Source organism: Anopheles coluzzii, chromosome 2 (assembly GCF_943734685.1).
Source record: "Anopheles coluzzii chromosome 2, AcolN3, whole genome shotgun sequence".
Classification (NCBI taxonomy): domain Eukaryota; kingdom Metazoa; phylum Arthropoda; class Insecta; order Diptera; family Culicidae; genus Anopheles; species Anopheles coluzzii.
In genome coordinates, this window is record NC_064670.1 from 55,751,598 (window position 1) to 55,766,425 (window position 14,828).

At 42.5% G+C, this 14,828-nt stretch overlaps 3 protein-coding genes across 8 annotated transcripts in view; 2 read left to right on the forward strand and 1 right to left on the reverse strand.

Moving 5' to 3' along the window:
* The window catches only part of LOC120949784 (uncharacterized), a 31,722-nt gene extending 30,440 nt beyond the window's left edge, over window positions 1-1,282 (forward strand). For all 5 annotated transcript variants that reach the window (XM_040367292.2, XM_040367293.2, XM_040367291.2 and 2 more), the window contains one exon: window positions 7-1,282. In XM_040367292.2, the coding sequence (XP_040223226.2) occupies window positions 7-981 (975 nt within the window). In that variant the 3' untranslated portion in view covers window positions 982-1,282. The remainder of the gene's footprint in view (window positions 1-6) is intronic.
* The window catches only part of LOC120951099 (cathepsin B), a 46,593-nt gene that overhangs the window by 18,222 nt on the left and 13,543 nt on the right, over window positions 1-14,828 (forward strand). The window lies entirely within an intron of this gene.
* On the reverse strand, window positions 1,328-3,970 carry LOC120949785 (cathepsin B-like). Of its 2 annotated transcripts, none has more exons than XM_040367294.2 (2): window positions 3,805-3,970; window positions 1,328-3,731 (listed from the first exon to the last, which is right to left on the reverse strand). In XM_040367294.2, exon 2 carries the CDS (start codon window positions 2,515-2,517, stop codon window positions 1,390-1,392), a length of 1,128 nt encoding a protein of 375 aa, XP_040223228.2. In that variant the 5' UTR covers window positions 2,518-3,731; window positions 3,805-3,970; the 3' UTR covers window positions 1,328-1,389. The 2 variants fall into 2 exon arrangements, with proteins under 2 accessions (XP_040223228.2, XP_040223229.2); XM_040367295.2 differs by having other exon boundaries at window positions 1,328-3,743.

The following is a 14,828-nucleotide window of genomic DNA, read 5'->3' on the forward strand; positions in this document are numbered from 1 at the left end:
TTGCAGATAAAAAAGGAGCTTGACTTTGATCTGGAAATTTCACAACTCAATCGCATTGTTATCTTCAAGGATCAGATCATCGTGCTGATGAACAACGAAATTCAGAAGTTACGCAAGGAACTGTCTGACATTTCGATACTGCGAGGCTATGAAGGTGCACCGACCGGTCGATACGCGCGTTACAAGAAAAAGCTCGAGCTCGTTGCACAAAAGTTCGAGGAAACGGAGCTCCGCAACGACAGCAACAATAACAATCAGCTTACGAATAGCAATAGCGGCAGCAACAAACCAACAGACTCTCCAACGGGTGGGGAAACCACCGAGAAGCAAGCGGCTTCCCCGTCGGCAATGATCTCCAGCAGCGACATCATAAAGAACTATTTCAACAGCAAGCTCGAAATGGATAAGAAATTTTTTCTGAGCTCGCAGATCTGTAACTACTCCGACGAGGACAAGTCGAACATTATCGATGCGTACGGCAGTGGAAAACCGGTTGATATCACTGATATCACGCTCGATTTGAGCAGTCTGCTGCCAAACTCTCTGACTGCGACGGCACATAACCCAGTGGATGATGTACCAGTCACTACTGCCGATAGCTATAATCATCACCACAGCTCATCCGACGATGATTACAAATCCATGACACCTACGCAGGAAGAGCATGTGCCGGCAGAGGCGCACGAAAAGGAATTGCACGTTTCTTCTGCCAAACCCATCGAAAGCTCGGGCCTAAAGGAAGGAAAGCATCAGCACAATAGTGTTGACGAGCTAGAACGGCTTAACCGGGAGCTAGCAGCATGCCGGGAATGCTTCGAACAGGAAAAAGCGAAATGGGCAGACGAAAAGGAAAAGGTGCTGATCTATCAGCGGCAGTTGCAGAAAAATTATGTCGAAATGTGCAAGCGCACACAGCTGCTCGAGGAGCAGCTCAAGACTATGCAGATAGAACAAGGTCATCGTGACTCTAGTCGAAACTAGAGCCCATTTAGACAATTGTGCTACGTCTATACCAAGACGAGCACGGCTATTAACCTAGGTTTCCAAACGGACGTGAGCGTTTATTGTGTTTGTATTATTTGCCCCTCTCTTGCCAGGGCTCGTTCGTTTTGCTTGCGTTCTACCTTTAGGTGTGTTAGGAAATACGTCGAATTAAGTTATGCACATGGAACCGATTTAGTTACAATTGCATACACACAGGTGGTTTAAGTGATTGACTTTTTTTTTTGTTTCCAAGCGTCAAATGAATAATAATGAAAAGACATGATTCTCAATCAGTGAACCTGTGCAGTTCAGTACAACGTCGTAGTGAACACCATCACAAGCGTAAACGGTCTCAGTAGGTATGTATTTGCTCCACTAAGCCAACACCAACACTCGTTTATCCTTTTAGCGGAATAGCGGTAGTCCTGCAACCACATTCGTTTCGAAACTCAAATGATCCTCTCCTCGAACGATCTTGAAGAAACCACCATCTCCCCACTGTGCACCCCAGGAATTGGCACACAGCCAGTACTTGACGTCATTTTCCACGCCCCAGCCCATCACCTTCACCGAGTGCGTTCCGACACGCACACCGAACGTGTGTCTATAGACTCCGCTCTTGTACTGCACAAAGTCAGTGTACATGGTAAAGGTTGCCTGGGCCGGTCCAAAGTTAAACACTTCGTACATTATGCGCTCTTCATCCTTTGGCACGGTGTAGGCCACCCGACCGTAATGCTTATCCTCCGGGTACGTGACATTGTAACCGGGCTGGCAAAAGCGCAAACACCGCGGGGTATCATTGGAATCGCCCGACTTTTTGCACACATCGAACGGGTACGATTGGCAGCCTTCATGGGACCCAAATGCTCCCCCACTGGTAATACCGTTCTCGACCCAGTAATGCCAGACGGCGCTCGGCACACCACCGTCACAGCCGAATCCACATCGATGGCAACAGGAAAGCACATCGTACGCTCCGAAGTTGAACTGCGCCTTGCCTTCCGAGTGCACGCACCAGCGATCGGTCATCGTGGATACTGCTGCTACGGCGTAGCTAGAGTCGCAACATCCCTGATTGCGTACCATGTTCATGCTCGGGCAGTACGACCACTTTTGGCGTGCGTCAAACGACATGGGCAGCGGTTGTTCGTCCTTCTTCAGCACGAAACCCAGCGGCAGTTGGAACTTCATCGATTCATCCGACAGCACGCCTGTGCGGTACTGATCGTTGCGCTGCGGGTTGACTCCGGCTTTCCAGGTGGTGCTTCGGTTGTTGATTGCTTCCACAAAAGCAGCTTGCGACGTGAGCACATTGCCATATCCAGTGCGGAAGAATTCTGGGGCGAAAGAACTTGAATCGGCAAAGCGCGACCCATATGAGGTGGAATCTCGGTAGTAATTTTTGGGTTGGGTGTCCTCTACGCTGGTTTTCACCACCAGTTTCAATCCTAGCTTGTTCTCGGCACTGCCCGTTCCAAGGCTGCCCTGGAGACTGAACACTCCGATAAGGACTATCAATGCAAATGCCATTTTGATTGCGAGAACTTAGCTCGACAGCTTCACCACTGGACTGTAGCATTCCGTACGGGATGCATTCCATTTAAATACTCTCGCCCAGATCGTTATCAATGATGCAACCATGCTAACAGATGCAAGGTGAACGCTCGGAACATAGATTTGTTTACTAGCCGTCTGCCCCACGATCAGCTTATGGGAGCAATGGGATGTTTACAGCGCTGACCAAAAAAGTTGATACTTTTCACATTATGATTAAAACTTAGCCTAAACACCTTCATTTATGTATACCTTTAGGTGGAGTTTTTATTCTTAAAGACAAACAGTCTTAAAATGGAATAAGTTAGAGGATCTTTTTTTTAATTTAACTGCTGATTCAGACTGCTATAATACGGTTATTTGAAATGCGTCATAACTATTTCAGAAGTGCATAATTTCGAAAAAAAAGCAACTCGTCAGTAGTTTTTGAAACCTTTCCGTTCCTCTTCATGCCGCATCCATCCACCCAAAGGAGATGAAGTAGCCTTCTTGTCTAAGATAAGCTTCATTCTCTTCGTGCTACGATCGACTACATCTGGGCTAGGTTTCCGTTTAAGGTCTGGAAGTTTCCCAAAGCTTTCCACACGGCCACCGATAAACTTAATTCTCGTCTCGCGCTCACCGCCACTCCCCGCTGGTAGGACAATCGCATCCACCCTGTTACGTATGTCTTGAGCAAGAGCGATCGCTTGTCGACAGCTAATACTGTCTGGCCGACCCAGGATACGTTCGCGAATGTGATCGATTTCGCTTACCAGAAAACCGGTGGGATCATCGGGTAGACATACCTTGCAGCCCGGTTTCCGTGGCTGGGGGTCACGTTTTTGAGTCGTATTCAATATTTTTGCCCCACCGGCGGAACCGGAGCTTGGTGTGGTGTGTGTGGTGCGATGCTTCTTGGCAGGCTCCTTGCGGGGCGGTTTCGTGTCTGGGCTTTGCTTGTGCTTAGTTTTCGAACCAGACGTTGAAGGTGATTTCTTCAGCATTAATGGAGCAGACACTCTAAATTCTTCCGGCTGTACGCGTCGATCGAACCGGGTCATGGGTCTAGGCGGACCATGCGGAGCACTTCCCACTGGCGAGATTGCTGTTCGGTTCAACGATGGATTTGGAGCCGTTTTTGGCCGCTCAACAATTTTGCTCGGTATTGGACATTGCACTGATACGTCGGGTGATTTTAAAAGATACGCCTGCAAACATATCTCATATATTAAAATGCTAAGTTCAAATAAAATTTTGCAAATGAGCTTTGCAAACACTTACCATACGGCAGGGACTGTCCCGGAAAAAATCACGAAATAATTTGGATCCCACGTTTGCAGCCATTTTCAGCAGATGATGACAAGAAAATGAACGAAATTTGAGAACAAGGGTTTTGGAAAACGTGTGCTGCGACGAATTGTAATTTCAATCTTTAGCAAAGGTTGCTTGATCAAATAGGAGGAATACAAAAATTCCACCCTGATATAACCCTAGCACCAAATAGCCCCCGCTTACATTTAAACTATTTTGTTTAATCAAAACCAGATTAAAAAGACAAACTTATTTTAAAAAAAACTGTATTTACGGGGTGTATTTACGACGCTTAAGTATTGCTTATAACTGAAGACATACCGATTTGTGTTTTATCAAACTCTTCAAAATCAAGCTTAACGATGGGTTTAAACTCTTAACAACATAGTATACAAGTTGCCCCCGAGATACGCTATTAACGCGGACCGAAAAGAAACCGCGTATCTCGAATCTCCACGTAAGTCGAATTTCGCGGTGTTCATCCAATATGAAGCTAATTTTCATGTAATTTTACTTAAAGTAGTGAGTTTTATGCATCAATTAGTTTATATGATTTTATTATGTGACTCAAGATTTCAATTTTATATCTTTATGAATGATTTTTAAAATTCTACCAAAATGGAATTTATTTTGCATCTGACAATTGATCAGGGGCGGATTAAACAGTACGCAAACTAAACGGCCGCGTGAGGCCCCCGAGAAAAGGAAACCATCTCCCGGTCACAAGTAAATTTGCTTCTCAATCTTTTTCTGGTTTACCTCGAGGTAACGCGTATCTCTGAGACCACCTGTACAACCTGCTTCCGAGATATGTGGTTAGTGCGTTTCCGAGGCATCCGCGTAACTCGAATATCGGCGTATGTCCAATATCACGTTTTTTCAGCTGAAATACATCGTATAAATGGGTATTTTGGATTAAATCTAGTATTTTCATATATTTAACCCACCAGTCTACAAAAAGGGCGACAGGCTGGATTGCTCGAATTTTTGACCCATCACAGTCCTTAATGCCGCCTATAAGATCATGTCCCAGATCCAGTTCTGCAGATTGGTGCCACCCTGCTACAAATTTTATCGGCAGCTACCAAGCTGGGTTTGTTAGAGGCAAATCCGACCAAATTTTCACTCTACAGCTGATCCTCCAGAAGTGCCGAGAGCGCCAGATCCTTACGAACCACCTGTTCATAGACTTCATAGCGGCCTACGACATGACACCGGAATGAACTATGGAACATCATGCAGCAGTACCACTTCCCTGGGATGTTGATGCAACTGTTAAAGGACACCATGAACGGGGTGCAGTGCAAGGTGAAAACATCGAACTTGACGTCGGAATCGTTCGAATCTCACAGGGGTCTGAGGTAAGGTGACGGACTCTCCTCTTTAACATCGCTCTAGAAGGTGTCATTCGAAGCGCGCAGCTAGACAACGACATCCGTCGCACGATCCTCCAATTTCTTGGCTTCGTGGATGACATCGACATCATCGGCAGGACAACAGCGAAGGTGTGTGAGGCATACACCTGACTCAAACGCGAAGCAGCAAGAATTGGATTGAGAATCAATGCGATGAAAACGAAGTACCTGCATGCCGGAGAAACAGATCATCTGGGAAGCAGTGTATTAGTTACAAGAAGGAGTCAATATAGTTCAGAAATGGTTACGTTGGACAGGATACACAATTTCACACTAAAAAAACAAAATACTTCACATCTGCAATAGCAAATATCATATTCTAAAACCCATAACATACAATATCTCAGTAATACCAAATACACTCACAGCCAATATCTTAGAAATGACTTTTGATCGTCACTACTCATTTAAAACGAATTAATTAAAGGGTGAAAAGAGAAGCGAAGATCCGTATTATTTTTTTAAGAATGCTTGGTACCGGTCAACATCGCTCCTACCACCAAACACAACTTCAAATCATCAATAGCTGGCTTCTACCAAAACTACTCTACGGCATCGAAATAGTCTCCTGGAAACGGGAAAATTTCAAAAAACAAATCACACCACTCTATCATACCGCCATCCGTTGTGCTACTGGAGCTTTCGTCACGAACCCCATAGCATCACTTCTGTGTGAAAGCGGACTTGAACACTTGGACCACATCATAACCGACAAGATAGTAGCAGCTGCTGGACGAATGATGGGGAAAACCATCAAGACCGTTGCCCTTATTCAAAGGGCAAACGCCGATTTCACCACGGTAACACAACAAACACTCCCCTCAGTCACCAAACTCATCCAAATCGGTAGTCGCCCCTGGTACTGCCGCCCACCACAAATAGACTGGACCATAAAAATCAGCTTCGGGCTGGATGCAATAGTCTCAATGCAAACCGTCATTTTGCTGTTCTTGTTCAGCAAAAATACTATAATCACCATCTGATCTTCATTGACGGATCAGTACAAAACGATTCCACTGGCTGTGGAATCTACTCCAGCATCGACAATAGCGCCATCCGGCTAGCAGACCATATCTCAATCTTCACCGCAGAAGCAATAGCCCTGGTTATTGCTGCTGATGTAGGCCTCCGTAGAGACAAACCCAACGTGATCTTTACAGACAGTGCAAGTGTCCTTCAAGCACTTGAATCTGGAACCACTCGCGACCCGAACATCCAACAACTCTGGAATATATCGAATTCACCCCAAGTAATATTCTGTTTGATTCCTGGTCACACATGTATTCAGGGAACCGAAATAGCAGACCGACTAGCCAACGCAGGACGTAATAACCTGGCCTGCTGCCATAACACTCTTCCACGCCGCGACTTGGTGATTTGGCTTAGCAAAACTATCATCGCCAATAGCTGGAATGGTTGTTATTGGGTTAGCAGCGGCCGCTCTTTCCTGGAAACCATCAAGACCACAACATCACCATGGAGAGACCATCCACCACAACAAGCCTAGAGAAATCTATCACGACTCCGGATAGGACACGCCCGGCTCACCCACACCTTTTTATTGCAAAAATCCAGCCCACCACTATGCAGTTCCTGTGGCGTCCGACATCATCGTCCGCCACATCGTAACCGAATGCCATGGATATACTGCGAAACGCATCACCTGCAAATTGGACCATAGCATCGATACCATCCTCTCACCAGACAGTGATTGCCAGCGTAAACTTTTAAAATTCCTTCGTATTACTAACCTTTATAAAGAACTCTAATCAAAACAACATTTGTAACCGACAATAAAATCAACGGATAGCTTTAAGTAAACCGAGACTACCCGGTATAAGACAATTTGCAAGCCACCAATGGCAAAAGAATGTTAGATTTTAAGTATAGAATTAAATCAATTATTAAAAGAGGCGAATAAGGCCAATGAATTCAAAGTCTCTACAAAAATAAATAATAAAAAAAGTAAACTAATACGGCGGCAATCTCGAGATAGTAAAGGAGTTCTGCTATCTAGGGACGGTCGTTACTTCGAACAACGACATCAGCAGCGAAATCCGGCCTGTTTGAGCGACTCATTCTCCGGGCCATCATGGAGCGTGGAGGAGAAGGATGAACCACGAGCTTGATGAGCTGTACGGCGAATCGAGCATCCTGACGGTGGCGAAGGCTGGCAGGATACGATGGCTAGAGCATGTCATGAGGATGCCGGACTCATGCCCCACCAAGAAGGTGTTCGACAGCTATCCCCAGTTTGGCATAAGGCGCAGGGGAGCACAGCGAACTCGATGGCTGGATCAGGTGAAGCGAGACCTGTCGGAGATCGGGTTATCTACATGAATGTGAGGCTGCAGCCACGAACTGAGCATCCTGGATCATGATTGTTGACCGGGCCATGTCACATCAACGTGCTTTATCGCGAGCAGGCCAACAAGAGGGAGAGATAGAGAGAGAGAGAGAGAGATAGATAGATAGAGAGAGAGAGAGAGAGAGAGAGAGAGAGAGAGGGGGGGGGGGGGGGAGAGAGTCGTACGATTCATGTTTAAAATATTATTTTCATTTTGTTTTGCGAGTAAAGGTATGGCAAGGGTCCGCAAACTCTGCGACTGAAAAAACCAAATGTCTCAAAATTGGCAGAAAAGTAATTGTATTTGCAATTCTTAATCCTCGAAGTGTAAATTGCACTGATTTAACAGGTGAAGTCAAGAACCGCGTTACTCGGGAACAGACTGTACTCAGAACACTTGAGCATCTTTTTCATAACAAAAAATTAGCGAGCGAGAACGTGTGCGGTCACTTTAACGCAGCACAACGATGAAAAAGGGAAACTATACTTCCATCCAATTTCACCAAAGTAGTGTCTCTCAATATAAGGCATGACGTGCTATAATAAAGATAACAATCACCCAATATCGCTCACCAATCAAGCATGATCAAAATGATCAAGCAACGATCAAGAACGTTCACTCAGGAGCATTTCTCGAAATGAGCGTGTTGAAACTAAGTAGCATTTCTCGCGCAATGCGATATTTAAAATCGAATTGTAATTAACATAAACACATTTAGCAACCAAACAAACAGATGCGGACAAATCAAGTATCGATCGTAAATTTGCAATTTATTTCGAAGTCCAAAAAGGTTATACAGTGGAACCCCTCATAACGAGTACCCATTACAACGAGCAAATCTAAAAGCTCTACAAATACCCCTCTTAACGAGTAAAATCTCGCATTACGAGCAATTTAATTTTTGTTCCCGATAAGAAATTTTGCTCATTTAGAGAGTTTCAAAACTAAGAATCGTTAAATATCAAACTATTTCCAAAACGGGCAATGTATAAGTGTAGATGAATGTGGCAATGTGGAAAAGTGAAAAGGGAGGTGACACATTAACGCCCACTACCAGTCCAAAACTCATGAAGTCATACAACAGTCGAAAAAAAGCGGGGGCAGGCCGTGCGCGTCTACTCTACGTCCATATAACTCTTTTCAGATCAGGATCAGATAGTGTCTTCAGTTTAATTGCTCCATTTATTTCCTTCTGGTTTGACAATATTGGAGGCTCTCTTCAGCTTCGACCGTGGAAGTGGGCAAGACGTGGGATTTTAGTGTGTAGTGTACCTGTACCTAAGAAGCGTGTGTTTCATAAATGTGAGGTGTGTTGATGAGTATGTTCTTTCATGAATTCTTGATCTACTTGCTCGTAAAGACGAGAATTTTGATACTAACAATTGATCAATGCTTTACTGTTGCCACTTGGAAGTGTTCCTTATGGCTGTGATGCATACATAAACCTTATATACCTGCACTTTTTTGACCTGGAACCGATGTTTCACTTTTCATACATATTGTATAAGAAAGAGCCTCCCGGATAACCAGTGAGTCATTGGAACGGATTAAACTCGTTATGAGGAGTTCCACTGTACATTTCAACGCACTTTTCAACTTTTGAGTTTTTGTCGAGAAAAAGTATAAAAGTATCGTATAGACTGGACTCTAACAGAGACTTACAAAAATGTCTTGCAAAGAAGGTGGTATTATCGTGTTTAATAATAATAATTAAAGTTAAAGTAATGAAGGATACACTTTATACAATCAATCGAATTAATAACAGCAACAACACAATTATGCGGTTGTAAATACATCCCGATCAAACGAAGCGTTCTCGGGCTCATTGTATTACAACGTGGTGCATTGTACGCGATCGTGCTTTCTTGTATGCAACCGTAATAGGTAGTCGGATGCTGTGCGTATTGCATAATCATCAGGGAGTTTCTACAATTGAGTGTTTGAAAAATGTTTCTGTGTTTTTTTTTTCTCGCGTTATTTTCCACAACTGTTATCATTTTTCTTTCAACATAAGTACCTCGGCAATGTTTCGATCAAATTTTGCCCCTATCAGATTAATACAGGGTTTACCAGTCCAATAAACAACTATCCACTTGTTTATAACAATAGTCGTTTTGAATAGACACCGCTGTCTACCACTTGCTCACACGTCAGATGGTGTAAGCTACTCTGTCCAATTCAATAACACAATTTTTGCCAGCGTTACTGCAGCAAAGTGGACAAACAGAGAACGCATAGCAACTTATTGCTAAAAGCGCAGTGTAGGCAAAGATCGACCAACGCACCCGTTCCTTGGCTAGAACAGTTGAAACTTTCCAGAACCTTTGTAAAAACACTGAAAGCGCAGCATAGGCACAAATTGACACACACCTCACTCCAATACAATGTATGAATTGCACCTCATATCAATAACCTTTAATTAGGACAAAAACATATTCCAAAACCAAATGTACGAAACATATTGAGTATAAATAAAACCAATTCCGACCGTGGCAAGTCAGATTCGTTCGGACTGCCAAGATAGGACGTTACGCTTCCTAATACTTCGCCTTCCAACTTATTTCAAGAGTTTAGTTATGTCCCGCTACCCAAGGTAAGGCTTCTAAACTCCAACGTTTCCAGTAAGGGAAACCTCCTAAAGGTTTCTATGATCGCCTGGACGATCAAGTGTTGAAAAGTCCGCTTCGAACAAAGTGTTATTCCACCTCGGCTCATGTCAGTAAAAACTGACCTACCGCGACGGTACTTGAGGTTCAGCTGTACGCTCATCATATGGCGACCATAGCAATCGCCTAACTCATCACATGGCGACCGTGACTATCTTCCGAACCCATTACATTATTGTTAAAGGCTAATGTAAAATGTGTTCCATTCATTCATAAAATATTCATATAAATTCATAAAATAAAAAACAACATACAGGCGTACCCCGAGTTACGACCCCCTCGTGTTACGACGATTCGCAGATACGACCCCAAATGACAATCCAGCCTGCTCTCACTATGGCGAGCTCAATGACAGCTGCTTCAACCCATACTGAGAGGCTATCATCGTTTCCTCCTGCATACTGAGCAAGCTTGTTTTTTCCTCTCGCTGAGGCGAGATGATTTTGTTTGTATGGTGAGCAGATCTATCGCCGATGATTGCTCTAATGAGATGATCAAGCAACAGCCGCTCACATGATGAAATCATGATGAGGTCGGATTTTGGAGTGAGTAAAAATATCTTTCCCACATCGAGCCGCCATTGTGTTGTGATTTGAGAAGAACATTGGATCACCTACGAATAGTTTACATTTGTAAAACGTGCAATAATTGACCGTGGGCTACATTTCTCGATTCTTTTGTTGAAAGAGCATATCAAATATCCCAAATCAGTTAAAATATAGTGAAATGTTGTATCGGACACACGATGCTTACAAGAAAACATAAAATCAAACATGGGAAGATGATGAACATCTTCTCTTACAAATAGTTGATTTACAGCCTCTAGGTAAGTGTAAAATACTCTACAAAGTGCTGTTGTCAATGTAAAAAAAGTTTTTAAATTGCAGAGGGTGATTCTTTCTCCATGACGGGCATCAACAAAAAATGAAGCAGCGTTTGACGATGAAGAAGATACCCAGTTGTGCGACGACCACTAACCGTTAACGTTGAAAATCAAGAGGAATATTACATGGATTGAAAATACCTAGAGAGCCTAGAACCTACCTAGAAACACCCAGAAATACCGCATCGAGTCGAATTTAGAACGTAAATAATCGTCCACAAAAGGCCATCTTTTAGATTGTGGGTTATTGTTAGCAGTGGTGGATTAAGACAAGTGGAGGCCCTAAGCGATCACACGAAATTAGAGGCTTAATTGAAGCTTGTATCAAATGTCCTAACCAGAGATTGAGTAGCAATTTTACTTGTGAGCGGGGCGTAGGTGCCATTTTTGGGGCCCCTGGCCGACACAGATGTTCGACACTTAAACAACTTGATACGATGGAACACATTAAAACTGAGAGAAATACACATCTAATCAATTACTTAAAAAATAGTATCATTGTATTGATTCGTGATGTATTTTGTAGTTCTGACCTGCATGCACAATTCTAAAACATTCCTATGAATCACAGAAAGGCCTAAAACCTAAAGCTGCCTAATAAACTTGAAAAAAAAAACCGGCAAATAACCCTATAAAAACTAAATAAAATCACGTGCTTTTTATGGTTTGTAGTGTAAATTGAGTGACAGAGCCGGCGGGCCACATGTACATAACATGTGCTGTTTTGCAGTGTTCTTACATCCTGCGTCATTTGCAAATTCATCCCTGCTTAGAGAGCGTACACTCCTTTTCCACTGCTAGTCACATTCGAATTGCTCCAGTCATTATTTGTACTTGGAGGATTTATACATTCTGTTTTCACAAATTTTCTTCAAATCCTTTTTCTTTGTCTAGCCTGGATCCTAAATCAGCAGCTACCATTAAAAAAGAATCAAATTTAGTTTCCACAATTAACGAAAACAAAATTCATTACTTGCACTCTCCATCGTTTACTCTTCATCATCCCTTGTTGTTTCTTGAACACCTAGAAATCATCAAATGCAACACGATATCATCGTCAATATTTTCATTTGTGCGTGGATCTATTTCTGCTTCAAGATTCGATTCGTCTACTGGTGCCCTTTAAACGTCCAAGATTTCGAAGCCTTCAATGGTTTACAAGTTTAATTGAGCTGTTCTGACTTGATGTACTGCGGATCAAATCCAACCACGGCAGTACAACAAGTCAACAGATGAACTGAATAGAAAGGAAGAGTCAAGAGTGTACTAGGGATGTAACGGTGGAAAAAAGTGAAAGAGGGGGGAATACCTTTTTTTCGCCATGACTACCATGACGATGATTGCACTGATTTTCCCCTTCTTTTTTTTCTCACAGCACGCTGCTCATAGTGAGATCGCTTTCGTCTGAAAAGCGGAACGGAAAGCGACTTGCATCAAATGTCAACCCGATTTTCCGTGCTGAAATTGTCATCCGGGACGATTTTGATTTTGACAGTAAAAAGTTGTCAGTGAGAAGAAATTGATGTATTTTTTTTGAATTTCTGTGCTGAAAGCCGTTATAAACACATTTCCAAAGATTCTACAACTAGCCGATCTTTGATATTTAAATATCAAAAAAATAAAATTTAAATGATATTTAAATATCAAAGATCGGCTAGTTGTAGAATCTTTGGAAATGTGTTTATAACGGCTTTCAGCACAGAAATTCAAAAAAAATACATCAATTTCTTCTCACTGACAACTTTTTACTGTCAAAATCAAAATCGTCCCGGATGACAATTTCAGCACGGAAAATCGGGTTGACATTTGATGCAAGTCGCTTTCCGTTCCGCTTTTCAGACGAAAGCGATCTCACTATGAGCAGCGTGCTGTGAGAAAAAAAAGAAGGGGAAAATCAGTGCAATCATCGTCATGGTAGTCATGGCGAAAAAAAGGTATTCCCCCCTCTTTCACTTTTTTCCACCGTTACATCCCTAGTACACTCTGACTCTTCCTTTCTATTCAGTTCATCTGTTGACTTGTTGTACTGCCGTGGTTGGATTTGATCCGCAGTACATCAAGTCAGAACAGCTCAATTAAACTTGTAAACCATTGAAGGCTTCGAAATCTTGGACGTTTAAAGGGCACCAGTAGACGAATCGAATCTTGAAGCAGAAATAGATCCACGCACAAATGAAAATATTGACGATGATATCGTGTTGCATTTGATGATTTCTAGGTGTTCAAGAAACAACAAGGGATGATGAAGAGTAAACGATGGAGAGTGCAAGTAATGAATTTTGTTTTCGTTAATTGTGGAAACTAAATTTGATTCTTTTTTAATGGTAGCTGCTGATTTAGGATCCAGGCTAGACAAAGAAAAAGGATTTGAAGAAAATTTGTGAAAACAGAATGTATAAATCCTCCAAGTACAAATAATGACTGGAGCAATTCGAATGTGACTAGCAGTGGAAAAGGAGTGTACGCTCTCTAAGCAGGGATGAATTTGCAAATGACGCAGGATGTAAGAACACTGCAAAACAGCACATGTTATGTACATGTGGCCCGCCGGCTCTGTCACTCAATTTACACTACAAACCATAAAAAGCACGTGATTTTATTTAGTTTTTATAGGGTTATTTGCCGGTTTTTTTTTTCAAGTTTATTAGGCAGCTTTAGGTTTTAGGCCTTTCTGTGATTCATAGGAATGTTTTAGAATTGTGCATGCAGGTCAGAACTACAAAATACATCACGAATCAATACAATGATACTATTTTTTAAGTAATTGATTAGATGTGTATTTCTCTCAGTTTTAATGTGTTCCATCGTATCAAGTTGTTTAAGTGTCGAACATCTGTGTCGGCCAGGGGCCCCAAAAATGGCACCTACGCCCCGCTCACAAGTAAAATTGCTACTCAATCTCTGGTTAGGACATTTGATACAAGCTTCAATTAAGCCTCTAATTTCGTGTGATCGCTTAGGGCCTCCACTTGTCTTAATCCACCACTGCTAACAATAACCCACAATCTAAAAGATGGCCTTTTGTGGACGATTATTTACGTTCTAAATTCGACTCGATGCGGTATTTCTGGGTGTTTCTAGGTAGGTTCTAGGCTCTCTAGGTATTTTCAATCCATGTAATATTCCTCTTGATTTTCAACGTTAACGGTTAGTGGTCGTCGCACAACTGGGTATCTTCTTCATCGTCAAACGCTGCTTCATTTTTTGTTGATGCCCGTCATGGAGAAAGAATCACCCTCTGCAATTTAAAAACTTTTTTTACATTGACAACAGCACTTTGTAGAGTATTTTACACTTACCTAGAGGCTGTAAATCAACTATTTGTAAGAGAAGATGTTCATCATCTTCCCATGTTTGATTTTATGTTTTCTTGTAAGCATCGTGTGTCCGATACAACATTTCACTATATTTTAACTGATTTGGGATATTTGATATGCTCTTTCAACAAAAGAATCGAGAAATGTAGCCCACGGTCAATTATTGCACGTTTTACAAATGTAAACTATTCGTAGGTGATCCAATGTTCTTCTCAAATCACAACACAATGGCGGCTCGATGTGGGAAAGATATTTTTACTCACTCCAAAATCCGACCTCATCATGATTTCATCATGTGAGCGGCTGTTGCTTGATCATCTCATTAGAGCAATCATCGGCGATAGATCTGCTCACCATACAAACAA

Excerpts from the sequence above, each read along its gene's own strand:
- LOC120949785 (XM_040367294.2), bottom strand. The coding sequence starts at position 2,517 with ATGGCATTTGCATTGATAGTCCTTATCGGAGTGTTCAGTCTCCAGGGC.